Here is a 22,077-nt window from a genome sequence, read left to right as displayed (position 1 = left end):
CCATTCATGCAAGCCCTATAATATTACAAGTAGTCCAGACTAGGAATGAAGTCATTGAAACGGGATTGCAGCAGACCAGCTAGCAACATAAAACATTTTTAATAAATGCGTGTCTAGATGCACCCTGCATATCCTGCGGATGCCCCTGGCATGCGCCGTGCACCTTCAAAATCCTCCTCTATGACAGAGGCCAAGAGGGAGTGAGCAAGCAGGGATTAAGGCAATATGGGAAGGAAACGTCACCGTCTGGAGTCACAGTGTGGTGGGTGCTTTGCTGCGGGGCACCCTGGCATGCGTGGTTACTGATGCCCTATGCCTTGCTTTCTTGTACCTTGCAAATTGTGTGCTTTGCCTTGGCTATGCTGAGCTTGTTGCTGAGTGGCAGCTACAGGAGAACAGTTTCCAGCTAAGTGGCCAGCCAGAGTTTTGCATTATAAGCAGTCTAACGCACAATTAGAATATGTTACTAGATCTGCACATCACTACTTTCAGTGCATGGGGAGGGCAGCCAAGCAGTGGTTGCTCAGCTGTAGTCCTTTCTCAGGCTCCTTTCCTGCATCCCGCAGGAGCCATGGAGCCAGCCTGTGGTGCAGTTATTCTGAGCACTCAATCACATGGTCTCAGAAACATCTTAATAAACTCTGACCAGCAACAGCTTTGCCTCAAAATAAAACAGCTACCCAGGACCTCAACGTGGCAAGAAAGCGTCTCATCCAGCCAGGAAGACAGGAACTCTGGTACCCCGCAAAAATGTCCGACAAAACCCCCTTTGAAACGGATATGCTGACTCTCACGCGATTCGTTATGGAGAAAGGACGCCGCGTTAAAGGAGCGACAGGGGAGCTGACGCAGCTGCTCAACTCCATGCTGACTGCCATAAAGGCCATTTCCTCTGCAGTCAGAAAGGCAGGCCTTGCCCACATGTGAGTCCTACCTCGCGGTACGGGGAGGAAGAGGAGGTAGAGAGACAGCTGCTTGCACAGCGAGGCTGGGGAGGGGACAGGGATTCATAAATAGGTTGGAAGTGTCTTTTTTAAGCCAAGTGACTGTAGGCATGAGGTCAGAGCCTGCATTATCAAGAGTGGGAACCGGGTGATCTCTCTTTCTGGAGCATTTTAATACTGGATGCGAGATAGACATTTAAACTAACTGCTGTTACGTAGTATTTTACTCTAAAAATGTAAGTCGGAACTTCAGTGCACTGCTCACCTCATTTTCCCTTGTAAATGTTGATATTGATCTATTTTAAAATCTACTGTGAATTTGCAGAATATCAGACCATGATATTTTTAATGCAGAATCACACTGTGATATTTTCTGCTAACATCCAAGCTCGGTGCTGAGCTTGGCTTATCTTGAGAAGCTGATGTTCTGCCTGACTGCAGTATAAGTAATGGTCTAAAGCAACAGTCCTGCGAGAAATGCCATATGCTGCCGTGCATGCATGTATTTCCCCTTCCTGGTTACAGGTGGGGAGCCTTAACAGGCCCTATAAGAAAAAAAAACATAACAATTATTTGGCATCTAGTGGTTTAGCAAATGGAATAAAGAAATTCCTTAGCAAAGTCTGGAATGAACCGAGCTGTTCCTCACACAGCCAGGTGAAATAATAGACATCAGTGTCATTCTTTTAATGGGGATCTATCTGAAGCAGTTCAGACAGCTGGAATGTCCTAATAAAATTATGCATTTAAAATACACAGGTTCTGTTGTGTATTGAAATATATGTTTCTGTACATGCCTGTGTATGTACATATGCATACATGCATAAAAAATACAGGGAATATATTTGTGTAAGAAAGACACCATTTGTAATTATTTCTTCCCCCCCTCCTTTGTAAACACCAAAATGTATGACAGTCTGAGGGTTTTTTTGCTTCTATTGACTGTTTGGTCAAAGTCCTCAATGATCTTTGCAAATCACGAATTCTACGTGTCAGTACTATCATTCTCACTTTACAGGCATGGACCGTAATATATATAGAAAACATGAGACATACTCAAAGTTTACAGCAGCCTCAGGCTCCTATGCCCTATCTGTTAAACTGTACTTTTGTCTCTGTACTTACTAGATGAATCTGAGCTGTTTTACCTCCCTGACTTAGAGGAACAGTTGCTTTTATCTCATTTTTTATCTTTCAGGTTGCAGCCTCTGAAGTATTTAATAAGTGGGGAGAATCTCTGTTTGATAGACTAGGGGTGGAATAGCCACCTAGCCTACAGGACACACAACTACTGTGCTAGATGAATCTTCTCTTCAGAAAGAAAACATTCATTATGTTAAGGAGCAAATACCTCTTTCTAGAAACAAAAGTTTCAGGTGATGAACCAGAAATATCTAAAGTATTCAAACACACCAAATAGGTAACTTGTAGCATTCAAATTACTGCAAGTAACCATGAAATTTCAGAAATTTGTGTGGCAAACTTTCAGCCACAGTGACTGGCTTGCATCCATCTGCATTTGTGGTTAGAGAGCTCTGATTTTTCAGCCCCTCCCAACAGGAGACTATGAAGCGACTTCTTTAATGTTAAAGAGCTCAGCATGAATTTTTAACAAATTTGCCATTCAAAAGTAAAGGAGGACTTTTTTCAAGCCATAGAGTTGAGCTGGAAATGTGCCTGAAAACACACTAACTGGAGAATGGGTGCTTAGCACTCTCCAAAAATCATGGTCCTTTCCAGTATCTCAAACTTGGCACTCCAAAATAGTGCCCAAAATGCCCAATACTTCTGAAAAGTTCAGGCAGCTTTGAGCTTTGAGTAAGACAAAAGACCTACCCTGCCCCCAACTAAGGCCTGCTGCTGACCAACATCCTAGGGACTAATTAGTTGCCCCTTGCCCTTTCCTTTTTTTTTCCTCATAATGAATAAAAATGCTGTATCTATTCCCTGTACAATTCCTTATACTTCTAAGATGCCCAGACCACGCACATTAGGTCTAAACAGTGCTTCCTCAACTGGAAATCTCAGAAATAGGTATACTACTATACGCTACACCATTAGTATATTGATAAAAATCAGGATAGGGAATTGAAGCATCATCCTAACTCAGCTGAGGATCACTGAATAAAACAGCCTTTCATCCTGAGATACAGTTCAGCATGGGGCATTATCTGGGGGGTCTCTTTAAAGCTTCTGAATTTGGGGTGGCTGGGGACTGAGTGGACACGGGTTAAAGGACCATCACAGAGCTCTGAGCAGCCAGCGGCAGAAAATAATGCAATGGCCCCTTCTCCTTCCTCAAAGCTGCTGCCAGCTGCTTTGTGGGGCTGCTATGGAAGCCTGGCACCCACTGGCCAGGCTGTGGGCTCTGTTCCTGGCCTGGAGAACATCCAAGCAAGAGCAAGGGGATCCAGGTAAAGCCCCAAAATGTTGCCAGCACCCTTCCTCTTTCTTGTGGGTGCTTTTATTTTCTAGCAGCAGCAGCAACCGTCTCCTAATGCACCTTAGCAGTTTAATCCAAAGGTTAGAGGTGTGGGAAGATGAGAGGAAGGAGCCACTTGACCTGTTTTTTTCCTAAAAACCTGTGACATTGGCTTCCCTCAGGTTTCTAGATATTTTTACTTTCCTGTAGGTTTGGTATAGCTGGCACTGTGAATGTGACCGGTGATGAAGTGAAGAAGCTGGACGTACTATCCAACTCCCTGGTGATTAACATGCTCCAGTCCTCCTACAGCACCTGCGTCCTGGTCTCAGAGGAGGACAAGGAGGCCATCATCACCCCAAAAGACAAACGGGTCTGTGCAGCTCCTGCCTTCGGGGGGTGATGGGCTCGGGCAGCAGCAGGTGGCACTCTTGTTTCAAGTATGAAACCTACGCCTGCCCCAAAACCAACCCTTCCCGGGGGAATTCAGAAAATTTGCACAATTACTGCATTGTTTTGGTTAATAACTGTGGTGGATGGCACGGTTTCAACAGCTAAAGGAGTTGTAGAGGGTCAAATTATTATTAAAGTTTTGTGAAGGGGGGAGAATAATTATTTTGGAGCTTGTTAACACACCCCAGATCCCAGGTGTAAGTGTACTCTTACATTCCCTGACCGCCAGTGGAATGGTTTTGGATTACATTAACATTTAGGCAGGATAAAATGAGATGAGAGGCTAGCAGAGCTGGGTTTTACGTTACATGTCCAGAGGAAACACCTGACTGCTTCTTCAGGCTTCCCCCAGGAGGGGATCCTATTGCAGTGAGATACTGCTCACGATGATGTAACCTACCCTTTCACGAAGACCTTTTCTTTCTGCCTTGTCACCCTCAAAACTCACTTCACAGGCAAATCCTTTCATCCAGAACAAAACGTAACAAACCAAAACATATCTACTCAAGGAAGATGCTCACTTCCAAAATGAGTCACTCCTTTTGCTTTCAAGTGATTTCTTGCATTGCCTGGCAGCAGAGTACTGCTCCTTTCTATCACCAGGTTTTGTGCTGTCTGAGCAGAAACGTGCCCTCTCCTATTTCTCTGGCAGGTCCTGCACGGAGTGGGTGTTGTGCTGCAGGGCCAGCTGCGTCAACAGTGCAGCCTTCTCCGACAAGCCCTGTCAGGCATGCTTGGAGGGCTAAATGCAATCATAAAAACATGGGTTTTGTCAAGTAAAAGGAAATAAGAGTGCAAGACTACATATAATTTAATGCTTCCCTTGCCACTTCTCTTTTAGGGTAAATATGTGGTGTGCTTTGACCCCCTTGATGGCTCATCCAACATAGACTGCTTGGCACCGATAGGAACAATATTTGCTATCTACAAAAAGGTATGAGGATGAATGAAGCACACATGGCACGATTCACTTGGTGAAAGCAACATGTCTTGGGTATTTCAACTTGTTTAGTTTCTTCCCTAGGTCTCTTAAGTGTCTTTGGGATCAACAGAGCCTAAGAAAGAGTAGAAGAGGTAACACTTGAGAGTCACGTGTGCTAAAATGCTCCCTGAATTCCCAGGAAGGGGACGCTCAGCCCCATGAAATTGTTACGTGCCAGCACTTCCTTCCGGCTTCAGACAGACAGGCACTTAAATAAAACCCTCTCACTATCAGGCAGCTGGTTAGCTCCTTCAGTGATGCTTTACTCGCTGTGGGAGAGCTGAGGGGTGTCACGGGGCCTACGAATGACAATATTTGTCTTCCTGGATACTGACTTGGGAGGGCTGATGGTCACTCCCTGGACCGTATCACCATTAGCAGTGTGGTGCCCTCCTGGTGCGATTTGCTATGCCAGTTACAGATGGGGGTTTATAAGCATGCTAACGATGGAGGCCACCTGAGGCTGAAGGAAGCCGTCCCCTACAGCCACCGGTGCCCTGCCAGCATGTCTGCTCCCATGGGGCTGCACAAAACAGCAACTGCCCAGCCAATTAACAAATGTTAATAGTTAGAGTCATGCCAAGTCTTGTGATTTGATTGCTAATCTCCCAGCAGTTGGTGTTTTTCCTAAAGTCTGAGCTCACAGTCATATGACTATGGGAGACCCTCAGCCACCACTACTGTGAAGTAACATTTACAGTACTTGTGACTGCAAAGAAGTCTTTGCAGACTCAGACGCTACACTTCAAACATATGAAGAAATGTTTTTAAAGTCCGCTCTCATCTTTTAACTCATAATTTTCAACTGGCTAGTCCTCATTTTTTACATTTCTGGTAGGCAATACACTAATCATCGCTGTTAAGAATATGCACCTACTAGTAAAGCAAATAGTTATGTCACAAACTCAACAGGGTCACGACACAAGCCAAGTCCTGACCTGTGGCTGTCCACACTGTTAATGGTTAGTGCAAACCCCTGTCACAGATGCAGCCGAGGCCAGGTAACACTGGGATGATGTCTGGGTATGACCTGTGGGAAAAGCAGCCCAGGGACTACCTCCAGTGCCATCTACCACCTTGCTTTTTGCGGGGAAGAGAGCTGAGCTCTATGGATGCAATTCATGCCATGTGCCCTTACAGTAAGCAAAGGAGCCCCCATCCATTTCATTCATCTCTCTAAAGAAAGCCTAAAAGACTACAGCACATCCCAACATTCACAACAGGCAATAGCGGCGTTGTCCATTATTCTTAAAGGCGGTAAGCACCATCTTTCAAATACTAAACTTTGGCTTTCTATTTAGAAGTGTTGTGTTAGGTTACTCTGCGTAACTACAAAGGCAAGTGCTCAGTGTGATTAATATAGCTTAGCAAGTTGAAATATAGATTAGATTTCTCTGCCATCTTTAACTCACCTGTTAACATATGTAAAGACTACGGACTACCCACTCTAGAAACATTTCCCAAAGAACTCATGTAGCTCCCAAATGCTCACATTTTCAATTCATTTTCTGATCCTTCCATAGCTGTTGTTCGCTTCATATATATTAACATATTTGTTGTGAATACTGTTTCTAAGTTACTGGTTTTCATGTGGGTAGATACCCTTCAGCACTTCATAAAAAGAAAATTACATTGCTTTGTACAAATGCTCTGTATCCAAATGAAAACCCTGCTGCTAGGATGAAGCACAGTTTGTCAATTACAAGAACAACTTACCAATTTTCCCTGGAAAGTTAGAAACAATGTTGAATTTACAGACTTTCACTTGTATAGTTCTTTCCATTAAAATGTCAATTCCAAAGCACATGTTAATTAATGCTCCTCCTTCTCAGACAAGACAATTTCAGAGCAACACCATTAACTTCAAACACTGTTAACTTTAAACCCTTTGAAATAATGAAATAATAATAAGTGCTTTATTGATTGTTACTGAAGGGTAGAGTGAAATGAATAAAAGTGTGTTACTGAAGGGTGGTGTGAAAGGAATAAAAGTGAGATGTTTATCTCAGTGCATGAGAATCACTTAAGAAAGAAAATGTAATTTCAAGCCATTTAAAGTTCATGAACATAATTTTGGAAAAGCTAGAATAATTGTAATTCCAAAGGGTGATTCCAAAGGGTGATCCTTAGCACCTGTCTGATATTTGGTACCTTCCAGTTCTCAGATGATTGCATGACTGATTTTCTCATCATGTCAGCACCTTAACTTCATTTCCAAAGGCACACCCTCCAGAACTGAAATATTTGCCTCGTTTTAGGAAAAAAAAATAATCAGCACTTTCCTACAAAGGCCAGACTTGGCCAATACATTTCAGACCTGAAAATGGCTCTCTGGCCGCTCCCAATGCAGAGGCACCATCATGGTGGCAGGTACCATTGCCTCCTGCCAGAAAATCACTGCATCAGTTTCTTAGAGAAAACCACTGGGAAACAAATGCCACCTTAGGTTTGTTTAATTTTCCACCTGGCTTTTTCTTTCTGAAGCATGGGTGGTATTGGTAAAAAGACCAGAATCATCAGAAAGGTGGGGCTGAGGAAGTAGCCTTGCTGAATCAGCAGAAGCCAGAGAAAGGGACAGGACCTTGACAGTCACCGCCGCTGAGGGGCTCTCAGCTGCTGGAGTGTCAGGATGTGGTAACCATAAGTATTTTTTGCTTGGGTTTTCCCCAATTCTTCATAACACTGAGCTGAATCTACAACTCTCAATTTATACTCCACATGTATGCTATGAAACTCTGCTGCTTTGTTTCATTCTCATTTTAATTTGTAACATTGCCCAGTGCCTCAGATGTATTTTATTCCCCCCACTTCATTGACACGAGGACAATGTGCTCCCTTCCATACGGTTCGTCACAGCAATTCAGGGCAAACACAAAGGATACTCATGAAACACATGATACAAATGGACACCTGGAAACCAAGTCCTTCCAGAGCTGCTCCCAGTGCTGATAAGAACTCTCTCATGTGATATGGGCAAATCATACATGCAAAAATTTTCAAACTCAGATATCACCTGAGGGTAGTCCTATAGCCAGCCTCTGTGGACCTTGTTTCATCTGCTTCACACCAACAACGAGCCAGAGTGACTCTGTCAGTGCTTGTCAGAGCTTCTCTGCAGTCCCTCTGCCTATTGCAGTGCTTTGCATAAAGACCTCTAAAGAGATTTTACTACTGCCATCTCATAGTCAAAATATAATAGAAAGGAAATCCATCTGTGCACCAAAAGAAGTGAAAATACTCAGCAGCTATCAGTCTACCAGCCAGCTTAATTCCCCGGTTTGTTTCACATTACATGGTGCTTGGTAGGACAAAACTCCTGGAGTCCTGACAATGAAACATCAGTCGAATTCTCGCTTTTCTACATCCTGACAAGCTCTGCAAAGTGTTTGTTTAAGACTGAGCTTTTTTCCTTCCTTTTGGAAACTGGCTCTTGGAAATACAGTCATGAATAAGGATGGAAAAACAAGTGAACTCTGCGCAACTGTCCATCTCACGAGGGAGGAGTTCCTCCGTTTTTTCAGAATAGTCAACAAATACGTGGTTTCTCAGCCATATAAACATAGAAAATGCATTTAAGAGATAGGACTGAAAAGATCATGTCAGAAAAATATATTTTAAATCAGTATCATTTGTAACCAGGAGCTATGTGTACTGTACATACACCATGTTCTATAAAACAAACCTCTTTACTGTATTTACACAAAATTAATTTTTATTTAATGTGGAAAGCATACAAAATGCTAGGAGAATCATAATATGTTTGCAACCAGTTGTGTAAATGTATGTTTAATTCTGCATTAAATGCGGCAAATAATGAGTCTACTATAGACAGCCACTGCTTTGATGTTGAGATACATGTGCCATGGGGATATATTTTTGAAAGAGGAGACGCTATGTAGGTTATAATAGTTGGTTCTGTAAAAAATTATTTAGCAAAGGATTAGCCACTAATAGTCAGTATTCAAAGCTCTGGAATATACAAACAGGGGTTTTAACCAGTCTTCCTTCATTATGCTCATTATAACCTCTCTGAATAAGCAGCTTGACATAGAGTAACTCCAAGGGACTGCATACCAGATCTATTTGTACATGTTATATTTCAGCTCCCATGAAGAGCTGGTTGGCAACTGGATTTTTTTTCCGCAGAAGAACTTGGCAAAATAATAATACAAATTTTGAGCAAAATACATCTAAAAACTATAAGTGAAAGTAACAAAAGTAACAAAATCTTTCAGCTGAAAATGAAAACATTTTGATGTGGAATTACTGTCTTCATATGCCATGAAAGACTTAGTTTTGGTGTCCCACATCTCATTTTTCCTCTAGATGTTGGCATACAATGATGAATGGGATCCCCAGGTTACCCTTAGCCTTCCACCTTGCTAGGACCCTGATGGGTACCCTGGGAGCTCCTTGCCATGGGGCACAGAAGAGAATTTCTCTGTTTGTTGGAGGAGAGGTGTTTTCCTTTCGAAAATATCTGTGGAAGGCATTCTTGATTTTTTAAAGGACTTAGTCAATATTCATCAAATTTTTTATTTCCTACACTAAACAGTCTCCACTGATTTTTCTTTTTTTTTTAACCAGATATTTTGGGCTAGACCTGCTATTTCTATTTAGCTGCTATTCAATATAATTAAGCCTACATAATCACTGAGAAATTGTCTGAGTTTGGAACAATAAAATGCTAAACGAGGGCCTGGAGAAAGGATCTGAGGGGGGTTCTCATTTTAATTCCTCGTGAACCACCATCAAAACATCCACAGAAGACCCACCACAACCAACAAGCTTTTAAAGAAACATTAATATCAAGCATTCCCTACCCATTTTGTAGTCCCAGGAGATGAAGGCTATACTCTTGACTGTTCTCCTTTCTTACCCCACCAGACAAACTCTTGCTAGCCGTGGCTGAGGCACAGCCCCATTTGCACCACGTCTGCTTGGGCTACTGTTGTTCAGAGATAACCAAGTTGCCAAATCAAAATACCAGTGTCAGAAATTGATTAAAAGCCTGAAGTAAAATGCCACGAGAATGTTCTATGTAGAGTTATATATTCATACCTGCACACACACATTACATATGCAAATGCATTTGTTATTTTATATGTAATATGAACATATATATCACTTCAGTTACCCATGTCTTCATCAGCAGAGACCAATGCACAATCTTGGTTCCATCATGGTCCACCATCAACCCTTTTATTCTGCGTTACTGGAAGCAATTTGTCTGTAATGTTTATTACTGCATTCACCTCACAGTTACTCCCTCTGAGAGGTGTCAGTATGATAGCTTATGTTTACATTCACAGAAAATTAGTATCTGTGTTCTGTCTCAGATTTCTGATGATCTTGAATTAATAGACTGGGCTGTAATGCTAAGGTATCAGCTTTGTCACAGGTATCATATTGATTGCATGACATGTATAAAATAACAAACTCTCAACGTCCTGTCCCAGCATGCACATGTATTTGTACCAAACTTGCTCTGAACTAGTGGGAACGATCTCTATTTTGGTTGTTTCAAAGGCCTGCATAGACATAAAAGGAAATCTGCCCCATGTTATTATTGAAGTGTTGTTTTTATTGTTTCTTATAAGAATTTAACCTTCAGTCCAATGGTAATTTTTCCTCAGGAAACAGACAACGAGCCCTCTGAAAAAGATGCTTTGCAGCCCGGACGCAATATTGTTGCTGCAGGCTATGCCTTGTACGGCAGTGCTACACTGGTTGCCCTCTCCACAGGGCAAGGAGTGGACTGCTTCATGCTCGATCCGGTACAGTCATGGTGTTGATCACATTGCCACTATCTTTTAGAGCTTTCCATGCTTGGGTTTACTCCTTTTTATTAATCCTTGTCTCTGTAATCTAGGCAACCTATGTGATTCTTTCTTTCACCCACGTCCTGGTGCATCCCACTTCCACCTTACAAGTATTTGATAGTACGTGTTGGTTGCAACACCTCTGTTTATTTTTTCTACTCAGTGAAAGAGAGTTTAAGTTAAATAGCCTCCGAAACCCTGTTCATTCAAACCAGTCTGCTGGTTTGCATTAACACTTAAGAAAATTTACCCTGAACACTGTTTTTGCCTCCACTTAAAGGACTCCTGCTTTTTTCTTGTTCTTGCTTTTTCTGTCTGTAGAAGAACCTCAGCATGTTCAGTGTTTAGCCTGGGGCAAGGACCATTTATTGATACAGTTCATGCAGAGTGATGTCGGATTTCCTGAGCGGAATTTAGTTTTATGGCTAAGTCCTCCAAGCTGCATACCCAAAAATTTGCAAAAGCACAACCATACCCACACAACAGGACACATGACACCCTTCAGTGCCCAGCCCAGGAGCCCAACAAATGTTACTAGAGGAATGCAGGAAGGAAACCGCTCATTTAGAAACCGGCATTAGATGTGGGCAATATCTTTTTGATAAAATGATGCATTATTATCAAAAATCCTTTTAACCTTTATAAATAGGCTCATTCCAAGAGGGCAGAACTGGGAGCTGAACTGGTCTGGTTAGAGACAGAGGAAGAGAAGGTGGAAGTTGCACTCAAACTGCAGACAGCAACACCGGGGGGTAGCTGACCACATTCACTTTAAGATATTTAGACAAGACAGGCAAGAAGAGTTCAAAAATCAGAAGCTAGTGTCATTTCTTAATTTGTAACCTTATGATTTGTGGACAGAGATTCACGATCCATCTGCTTTCAGGTCTGACAGGCGTTCATTTGATATGCTACCTATTATAGTGGAATTGCTTTTTTTTTATACTACCAATGTGACAAGTTTTCATGAACTTAGTGCAGCTTCTGTGCTTTCTGCACTGTTTGAAATACTGTGAAGTTATACACAAGACTGGTGCTGAAAGGACCAAGCTGTGCTAGCATTCCTGCCATTTCTAGTGCGACAACTGTTAGAGAAAGTCAATAAAATGTTCTGCTGCTTGCTCATAGCTGGTCTGTCCTGTTCTTCTACAGGGTCTTGGTGAATTTATTTTGGTGGACAGAGATGTTAAAATCAAGAAGAAAGGGAAGGTATACAGTCTCAATGAAGGTTACGCGAAGTATTTTGATCCTGCAATGACAGAATATTTACAAAAGAAGAAATTCCCTGAGGTAAGAAAATATTAGCACTGTACCCAATGTACTGTGCGCTGGCAAGCACTGCCTTCCACGCAGTCCTAGCTGATGGGAAAAGATTTGAGGACCTCACTAAGTTCAGCCCCATGTAACCCTTTCATGCCACCAGGTTCATTTTGGGTATGTATCTGATGTGTTGGTTTCAGTGCCCTGACATCTGTTACAACTTAGACTTTGCTAAGTAAATTCATAGCTTGTTTGTCCCTGTGTGGAGGAAAAAGTGCTGTACATGAAGAACAAGGTTTTTCGACTAAGCTCTGAAACTGTGCCAGCAAAATGTGGGGATTCCCTTGTTTTCCAGCTTTTCTGAATATGCAGCTCAGTCACATGTGCAGCTGGGCATTTGGGGCTAGATTCTACGTACTGCCCAGAAGGTGCTTGCGGGGATCTGGGTGGCATCACCTTCTCCTTCTTCTACATGCTTGCATGTGAGAAATGCAGTAGCAGTCTTGCACTGTCTACTTGCATCATACGGCGCACAAACCAACCCATAGACTGAAAAAAAAAAAAGGTGTGAAGCACAATTTCACTATGTTCTGTTGTTGAGACGATTATACTGTATCCCTCAGAGAGATAAAGCTGAGAACATCTCATGCCTGATGAACTTCCTCATAAGGACATACAGCTCTGTATGGCCTCTAGTCAATGCCAGGAGGACACAACACAAGCTCTCAATGTGGAAAGCTAGAAGGTCTCTAGAAAGTGTAGCTATGTGATCAGTAAGTCATAATGAAATACAGTGACATGTAACAGCTGAGGACTGAATTTGGTCTGGAAACTGGTTTTAATGCTTTTGTTAAAAAAAAAGCCATAGGATTGTTTTTTAAGCTATTAGTTGTTGAGAATACTTATACATGGCTCATGTAAAAATCAATGTACCCAGTGAAAAACTTCATGGTGCTGTACAAGGAAAATGCAACAAGTAAGAACTTAAACCATAGTTCTGTGAGAAGCTCTTTCTGAGCTGAAAATGTGAATTTACTACATCGGATATAGCTGCAATGCTGATCTCTTATCACAACCTCTTTTCCGTATTACCCAGATCTTCGCTACAGAGGGTGTCACATCACAGCGTTTTAAATATATTCATTCTGAATAGTTGAGGTTATTTTGAAACTTCAAAGTCTGCTTTCAGTCCAGCTTTGAGAGAAGCAGAAGCCCACGACTCAACTTTCATACTTCCTGAAGACTAATCCATCTGAGAAAGAGACCTGCGCTTCTCATTCTGATCATGTTATGCTGAACTATGTATTCAGTATAATGCACTAATAGTGGATTTATTAATTTCTGTCTTTGCAAACCATCCAAGTGTTGTGTAAAGTAAAACTCTTAAACAAATAATCAACCCCAGGCAACTATAAAAAGACTGAAGAGATTTCAAACTCTGTGGAAACTGAGACAGACGTATTTTACCACAGGCTCAGTGAGGACAGCTCTATCATGTGATTCTCTAAATCCTTAGGTTAGGACATACAGGAAAAACCTCATTTGCAAACACTATTTTATCTCAAATCTGTACTTCGTTTGAGGAAAACCTATTGAAAGTGTTGTTGCACTAATGCAACAGAAGTTGGCAGAAAGTGTTTTTGTTACTTTAAAGCAAGCAGCACAGTAGTCCACGGGTTATTTGGGGCAGGGGAAGCCACCTCAAGGGTGCTGAGCAAGCATGTTGCTTTGCTGCTCTGAGACATAGGGTTGTCTGCGTGAGAAGGGCCGAGGCACCAATGTTATGGCCACAAAGCACAAGGAAGTGCCCTGCCCATCTGAAAGCTTGTTATGAACCTGTGTTCATAACAACATAACTCAGTTTCTTGATTTAAAAGCATTGATTAACAGCATAACTCAGTTTCTTGATTTCAAAAGGATGTTAGATTTGCATTGTGAGAGGACAAAAGAGAGAAGGTGTTGCCACTCTTCCATAGCATGAAACCTGCTTCCTGGCTTCATCTGTAAGCCTTACCAGCTACAGCTACATTGATGATGCTCCTACCTTCCCAGCAACACCCAGGTGGAGCATTGCACAGCTTTGGACTGTGTCTTCCTCTCTTCAGCCTGCAGAAAGGCAGTGGGGGGTATCTGCTGGATAACCCCTGCCTATGACTTGAGGGGGAACTGACGTGTGGGGCACAAGGGGACCCTTTGTTATCCAGGTGGACCACTCACCCTACGGCCTTCTGGCCACTAGAAGCCAAGAGACTAGGCATTAATTTCAGCTACTTGTCACTTTCTTATCCTTTTTTTTCCTTTGACCCTACCTCTATTTCCTTCTTCCTGTGGTTCTTGGTCAACATACTGTTCAGATAACTCTCTTAACATTGCCACAGAAAACTGAAAAGTTAAAAATAAAACAGGCAAACAAAGTAGGATGTTGTCCACAACATGTCCCGTGTTCTGTATATTTGTCTACACACATCTCTTCCGGAACAAGAGTCCAGAGTAAAGCTAATTTTTTGTTAAGCTTCACAAAATCTCCTGCTGCTTAACCAGCTTGAAACACAGGCTGGTATTTGCAAGGCTGCCTGTAATACAACATGTTTACTGCAGTCTGCACTCTATAATGGGCACTGCTGGGCCAGGAACTGTTTCTGCACAGATTTCACTCTAATTCCTTCTCAACGTGGGTTCTTCCTTCAGTAATGCTTGCAGGGCCCTAGCCTCTAGCTGGCATCGGTTCACTGATGGTAGAGCTCAGAAACATGCTGCGGGCACCATCGCACTTTGCTATTTCACCCATTTTTATCTTCGCTTCCTACAGCCACAAGACAAATTGAGTCTCATCACAGCTTATTGATTGAAAGCTGTGCAATGGAGACTCTCTGGTTAAGGATTTGTCTCAGCAATGCCATCAAAAACTTATAATCAACAGCACATTTCAGCATGAAGCATTCTTCTGCCAGCCAGCCCAGCTGTGCCTGAGTGACATAAAAAAGCTAATAAAAACACTGCGCTTTTGTCACCATAACTGTATGTGGAGGGGCTGATGCAGGGTGTTGCTGCTGTAGTCTGTAGAAAAGACTTTCCCCTCCCACTTTCCTAGTCATCATAGTTATGCAAGAAAAACACGGTCTTGCTCTGCTGTGGAGGAACATAGCTGTCAGAAATCAGCAGAATAAAGAAGTGAGAAAGTGACTTCCATCACATTGTGAAGAAAAAAAGCACAGGACCTGTCTGTTATGAGCCGTTTTTGTTCCTCTGGGTTAAGCAAAGAAAAGCAGCGGAACGGGTGAAACTAAGAGCAATCACAAGTTTACTCAAACGCCATGGAGGCTGACCAAGGGAACATCAAGGTTCTCCAACTCTTTCATTAGCATCAGCTGAACCAGTGCGAAGTGCTCACTGGGCAAACACACAGCTTGGCATTACTCAGAACTTGGGACAAATTTCCCTAGCATTCATGCTCTGTTATTTTGTTTGAGAAGAAAGCCTGGGCAATATGCCAACACGCACGCAACACTTACTAACTTTCTCATCTGTAAGACAAATGCATGAGTGACCAAACTGGAGAAACAAGAAGTAACATTTCCAATAACTAAAAGGACTATTTACCCCTCTCATGCAGGTAGCTGGACGCTAAGGGAAGTGAAAATATTATTTCAGTCTGTGGTTAAAGTGATAACCGTACCAGAATGGAGGAATTTCTCTTCTGTATTATTTTTCTCATCACAGTCTCAGCACTGCGATTCTAGCAGGTGAATTTCTATCAGGGTAAGAAGCAACTTAAATTGTCAGTGGCATCTCACCAGCTTCACATAACACTGCCCATGTACACATAAACTGTGTAAATGACCTGCACGCGAATAGGAAATCCAGCACATCCCAAGAGTATCTGATGATTTGTACACAGGTGGCTCAGCTGTGCAGCTCATGGTCAGTAAATTTTATACATGTGGGTTGTGGAATCCTTATTTGATAATGTCATAGAAGCAGTCCTTAGCAGTCTGTTTCAGGGACTGCTTATGATCGATATGCTATGACTTTTCTTAATGTTTAACAAACTTTTCTTAAGACTTGTTTCATTACCTTCTGAAACCATAAAAGAGAACTCTTCCTTTGACTATATTTTTAAAGATAATTTTAGACTGTAGTCACATCTTTCCCTGAAAATTTTCTCTTCTTAAACTGCAACCTTGCTTTGGTCTCTCTTTAACACCTCTTAAGTTCTTTTTTTTAACCTCAGATTTTTACAGTTGCAAAGTCACAAGTGCAAACAGCTGTGAGATAGCGAAGCTAACATTTGAAGTCTAAATATGTAATTATTTGAGGGTAAGCCATGAAAAATAAGGGATCAAATACTTAAAAGTATTGTTCAGTTGTGCCTGGAAGTAATAGGGCCAGGTTTAAACAAAAGTAAATATAAGAACTCCAGGCTATGTCTCATCCATCACGTCTTTCACACCTTGTATTGTTTTCCTCTGAATTTTCAATAGCTCTCCTAATGTGTATAAGAAGAAAGAATTGTGGAAAACAGCACAAGTACAGTTGAACAAGGATTATTACCTAGGCCAGAACAGTTCCCTATTCCAATTTTACTACCAGCTGTATCAAATATCCAAGTCTTATATTTAGTGGCTTACGACTCAACTTCCTAATCTTGTGTTGCATTATATTGTGTAATTTCATGAGAATCTCTTCCCATTTTAAAAGAGAGTAAATATCAAAACTTCAGAGTTGCATAGAACAGGTTGAAAAAGCGATTTCAAAATAGAATGATGTTTTTCTCTATCTGTGTTTTTTCCTCTCACTTGTGGATTTTTTTCTCCCAGCTAACCTCATGATTTTGCTGGAAGGGTGACTAACTTGTGATGTCTGAAGGTCTTGGAGCTGGCATTGCTGAACAAGTTGTCTATGTATTTCTCTGGATCGAGTATCAGCACAAGGCGAACTTTGTAGAAAGCACTAAGATCTTTTATCAGATAATTAGACAGAAGAAAACATGCAGAGGTCTTTTCAAACTTTTAGCATTGCATTACACAAATATGTATGTGTATTAAATGTGCATGAAGTCCCAGTCTCTAGGAATTTTCTGGGGAGGCAAGAATTCCTCCTCTGCTTCATTGAAGACAGAATGAGAGATAGCAAAAGACCAACATACTTCTTGGCATAGTAGCTTTCAAAAATCTTTCCTTCAGTTTACATTTGTATTGTATATCTCCCCTTCATAAAAGTATGGTGACGCATCACTTTTCTCAGGTGGAGCTTATTTTGTGGATATAACTTCTATCTGTGCAAGACACCTTGCTTGTCTTCTTTATTTCCTACCTTACAGTTTTTATGACCAGCAAACCTGAGACTGATACGAATACTTCCCTGATTGCTCTCACTAAAACGACCTCTCCTTCAACAACATGAATTTTTAAGCTAAAAGCAAGGAAAACTACATTCATGAATAAATTGCTATCTCCCAAACTAAGCTGCAGAATGAATGCTATGACCAATTTCACAACTTGACAAATAAACTAGAAGGAAAAAGCTGAAGTCCTCTGGGAACCATCTGGATGTGTAGTGAAAAGTGACATCCCTCCTAATGCCCTGGCTTAGGAACCAGTGAAGGATCAGCAATCAAATGGGTACCTTGTTCTGATAACATGAAGAAGTCTTCACTCACTCTTTGCAGCCCTTGCTTTTTCACAGGCTGGGGGTTCATACCAAGTTGTGCACTCAAATTACAGGCACCCTGGCTTCCATACTGTGAATGCAGCTCTTTAAAGTGCTTATTTTAGAACTCCATAAATGATCACTACATCTTACAAAAGGCTAAGCTTCAGGCTGGTTTAGGCATTTACAATGTCCATAAGCAGCCACTGATTTAAGCAGCTTTGATTCCTGTTCTATAACAAAATTACATTTTGCCGTGCTACTAGCTCTCTAGCCTGGTAGATATAATGCTTTACTCTATGTTTTTTTTTCAGGATGGCAGTTCCCCATATGGTGCCAGGTACGTGGGCTCCATGGTAGCTGATGTTCACCGTACATTGATGTATGGTGGGATCTTCATGTATCCTGCTAATCAGAAAAGTCCTAAAGGAAAGGTAAGTCATTTGACTTACTCTCTGATGAACTTAGCCAACATAATACCTCTGGTTTTCCCAGAGATGTAAAAGAATAGTTCAGATATATAAACAGATAATAATTTTCCATCTCTGGAGAAAATTATTAATGGATATGATGGTCAGCAATCGAATTCAGGCAAGAAATTTAGGCACTTGCCAATTTAGGCCAGAAATCTTCCTGTGTGCTTCTATATTACAAACTACTCAAATGGTTTTCACTGCAACCAAGGGCTTTATTCATTTTTCTAAAGAGAAACATCTCAGTACCACGTTGAGATACCTATGCACAGCTGGCAGATATAACATGGGCCTAAGGAAGACCTCTGCACTTTATACTGTCAATTAGCGTCCAGGTAGGATGCGCTGAACTCCAGACAGGGTTTTGTCCAATGTTAGACAATCGAGTATGCCTACCTACTGTTTCCAAAGGGTACTGAGCTTACTGTCAACAGCCCTCCAAACACAGGCTTCTACTAACTGATTTGAAAAACTCTTTTGTCAGTGGAAGGTGAGTTTCATGTGTGCTGAGATCAGTATTCTGGAAAAAGACGATTTCCCATTTGGACACCTGTACAAAACACACCGGGACTTAATGCAGTGCAATGCAACGCAGTGAATCCCTGAATCTGCTGGGCCATGGACCATAGTCAACCTCAACTTTCCTCCTGCAGCATCAGATACCCTTATTATCAAACTTCTAAACAAGTATGTTTTAGAAGAGATCTGGTTACACAGCTGATCTCTTGACCACCAGTAATCTGCAGGTCATCCTTAGGAGATGATTGGCTCAATGCATAATAGATTAGTCATGGTTTTCTGACTCCACGACCTTCTTCTGTCCTGGTCAATACCATACTTAAAACCTTCTATTCAAACATTTTTGTATCCTTGGCTGGTAAGTGCAGGAATTTGCCCTCGAAAAATTACTTGCCCCATCTCCCACACTGGTATCAGAACATCCTGATGTCTACAGTTCTTTAGGGACAGAGGACTACTGTTTCCATCCTGGTGAGCATGTATTTATCATAATAACAGCATATCCAAGTGGTCTGCAAAATGAGAACCGGAAGAAAACTCTCTTCAGAAGACACAACAGGAAATGTCTGCATGTTTGTCCAGGCAAACTTGATTTAAATATTTGATACAGCATCCCAGGAAAAAACCAAACAAACAAACACCCCCCTCCCCCATTAAATGGCGTGGATCTGTTTGTGTATCAGAGCAAGAGACAAAAAAGGAATTTGCTGTATGTGAAAGAAGTGGGTTTGCTGACTGGCCTTTTCAAATTAAACTTTTCGGTTTGAAATCTGTGTTAAACCATTGCTGAAGAGAAAAGATGAGAAACAGGACAAAAGAACAAATGTACAAAGCATTTATATAATGTTATAGAAATCAAGATTTCCACATGAGTTAGCCTACATTGACTATTGGATTGATCTGGCTTGCACTGCCATAGTAGAGAGACTAATGAAAGAAGCAAAAATGTACTATCATTACAAATAAGAGTTTTCTTCTTTCCTTCTCAGAATCCAGGTGTATACAGTTCTTTTCACATAAACCTCTTCTTGTTGGAGAGATCATGCCTTTGTGGCAGCTGCCCTGATCATCATCCCCCTGAAAGATAGTCTATGCACTTGGATAGAGAGCTGAGAGAAAAAAAAAAAGTCACTGGAATTGACCAAAAGGCTTTAGAGCAACTGTAAATGACATGCATGTATGCCTTAGAATGTAGAGCTCCTTCTTTAAGTTAAAGAAAGAATGAGAACAAAGCACTCAATAAGCAGTGCAGAACCAGCCAACAAATAGATCTTCTTTTCAAATCAGATATGTTAAATGATACTTTTACGAACTTCAGGCTTATAGTTCTCTGTTAGGTGAAAAATGTTAAACCTATCTGAAGACAGAGCCCATCTGAAGACCCCTAAGTGCAATTGCCCTAGTACCTGAAGGAAAACTGTTCTCCTTAAGCCACATAGTCACAGTTAAGCAACAAGAAACTCAACACCTGGTTCCACAGTGGTACCACTGCTGTTTTATGGCTCATGATCTTCCAAAAGTTGGCCATGCACTGAGGAGAACAATGAAGGCTACTGGCCCTATATTGCCTGTCAGATGGAGTCCTTGTACCAGAAGTAGCACTTCAGTGGGCTTTAAAGATAAGAACGAAGGTAATACATGCTACTTAAGTTTGTGATATATTATGGTTTTATTACAAACAGCATGATAAAGGAATGATGAGTAGGAAAGTCCTGTTTCCGACCCATTTAATTGTCTCTATATATGGTTGCATTCTGTCACGTTTCCTTTTCCCCAGAAAACATTCTCTCTTTTGCACATATGAAAAGCCCTTTAAACATAATATGTACTAACATGAGCACTTCATAGACCATCAAAGATTCAACTAAACTACAGAAATAACATCTGTAAAAAAATAGCCACCTATCATCTATGTCCTTTTAAACACCGAAACTTTTGGCATATGTCCCAAATAAGTTTGTATTCCACCAGAACACAGGCACCATAGAGGTAACATTTTTAAAGATGTGAACAGATATCAGTGTCCAAACCAAAAATGCCTCCATACCAAATGGGAAAATTTGCTTTTAATGACTACTGCAGTTACTTCTGAAAACAGAGTCACTATCTGGATGAGTTCAGGCCACTAACAGCTATTCGCATTTCTGAAGAGCTGCAATCAAATAATGAAATTTGAAACTGGGAGCATCAAATTTCAAACTCCAAAATATCCTGACCAAACACAATGCGATTACCCCAAGCTTTGAGGAAACACATAAAGCCTGTACATGAGAAGAGATTCTGGCTTTTCTTTCCTGGTACTGTTAATTTACCCGGCTTAACTATTTTGCTGATGTCTGTGGGCGCAACAGCTACTTTTGACATTTTTAACAAAATACAGCTTCACTGATGCTGCACATCAATATGTCAGCTTGGAAACGATGGTGACACTTGGATGCAGGGTCAGTATGCTCTTCCTCGAAAGAGACGGTGTGAAGGGAGATGAGAGGAGGAGAAGGAAGAAGGAGGGGCTGATAGAGAAACATTGCTACTTAGGTCAACTGATGTTTGGTACAAAATTTTCCAAAATCACAAAAGAAAGGTTAGGTTCTGGTAAGCCCTTCGGTGTAATTTCCCCCAAAGGCAATCACGTGTTCCCTCTTTCTTTCTAGCTCCGACTTCTCTATGAGTGCAATCCTATGGCTTTCATCATTGAGCAGGCAGGTGGGATGGCGACTACAGGGACTGAGGCAGTGTTGGATGTGAAACCTGAGAGTATTCACCAGAGAGTCCCTCTCATCCTCGGTTCTCCAGACGATGTGCAGGAATACCTCTCTTGTGTACAGAAATATGAGAAGAGCAGCTAAAGGCTTTTTCACATCAGACCTCGCTCATCCGTCTTCAGTCTACAGGAAAAGCCGTACCTTTCAAGATGGTGGGTGCTAGCAATTAGCACCCATCTCACAGTGAAAATCCCAATTCATGAGAACAAGAGAAATAGTGAGAATGGCTGATGGGAAAAACAAAAATTTCATTTCTCCTTGCAGATAAATGTAAAAAATCCTTTTACTCTGATTTATGCAGTGCAAATGTAGAGACAGAGGCCTGGTTATGAAACAGAAGTGACTTACTTTCTATAACAGTAACAAAAAGAAGTGGATTGATCTGAAGCTTTACATCTGACATTACATGGTTGGCATTGTTTGAGACAGGATTTTTACATCAACGTTCACAATGCCATTATCTGGATTTTCTGTCAGAGGTTTTGTTGCAGATGCTTTTTATCTTGACAGCCCTAAGAAGACCAAAAGTCTCATGCTGCCTGAAACAGTATTTTTAAGCTCCAAATTATATGTGTCTTGGGTAATTAATAAAGATGAAAAGGCTGCAGTGTTGCCAGGGTTTTTCAATTCTCATAAGAACAGGAAAATGCCTTGTGTTATCTACTGACAGGTAAACTTCAATGGCACAAATTACAATAAACCATTGCTACAGATATGACACCCAAATCATGCCTATTCCCTGTTTATCCATTGTCCTCTGCAACAAAAGATGAGCTATTGCCACAAAGCCA

At 41.4% G+C, this 22,077-nt stretch overlaps 1 protein-coding gene across 1 annotated transcript; it reads left to right on the top strand.

Annotated features, from left to right (window-relative positions):
* Positions 1-706: 706 nt before the first annotated feature.
* LOC104265118 (fructose-1,6-bisphosphatase isozyme 2) lies at positions 707-21,726 on the top strand. The gene is made up of 7 exons (XM_009806777.2): positions 707-923; positions 3,577-3,739; positions 4,661-4,753; positions 10,438-10,578; positions 11,776-11,913; positions 17,847-17,966; positions 21,176-21,726. Exons 1-7 carry the CDS (start codon positions 751-753, stop codon positions 21,368-21,370), a joined length of 1,023 nt encoding a protein of 340 aa, XP_009805079.1. The 5' UTR covers positions 707-750; the 3' UTR covers positions 21,371-21,726.
* The last annotated feature ends 351 nt before the right edge of the window (positions 21,727-22,077 follow it).

This window comes from Gavia stellata, chromosome Z, assembly GCF_030936135.1.
Source record: "Gavia stellata isolate bGavSte3 chromosome Z, bGavSte3.hap2, whole genome shotgun sequence".
NCBI classification, from domain to species: Eukaryota; Metazoa; Chordata; class Aves; order Gaviiformes; family Gaviidae; genus Gavia; species Gavia stellata.
Note: the sequence above shows the minus strand (reverse complement) of the source record. Positions and strands in the feature narration are given on the sequence as shown.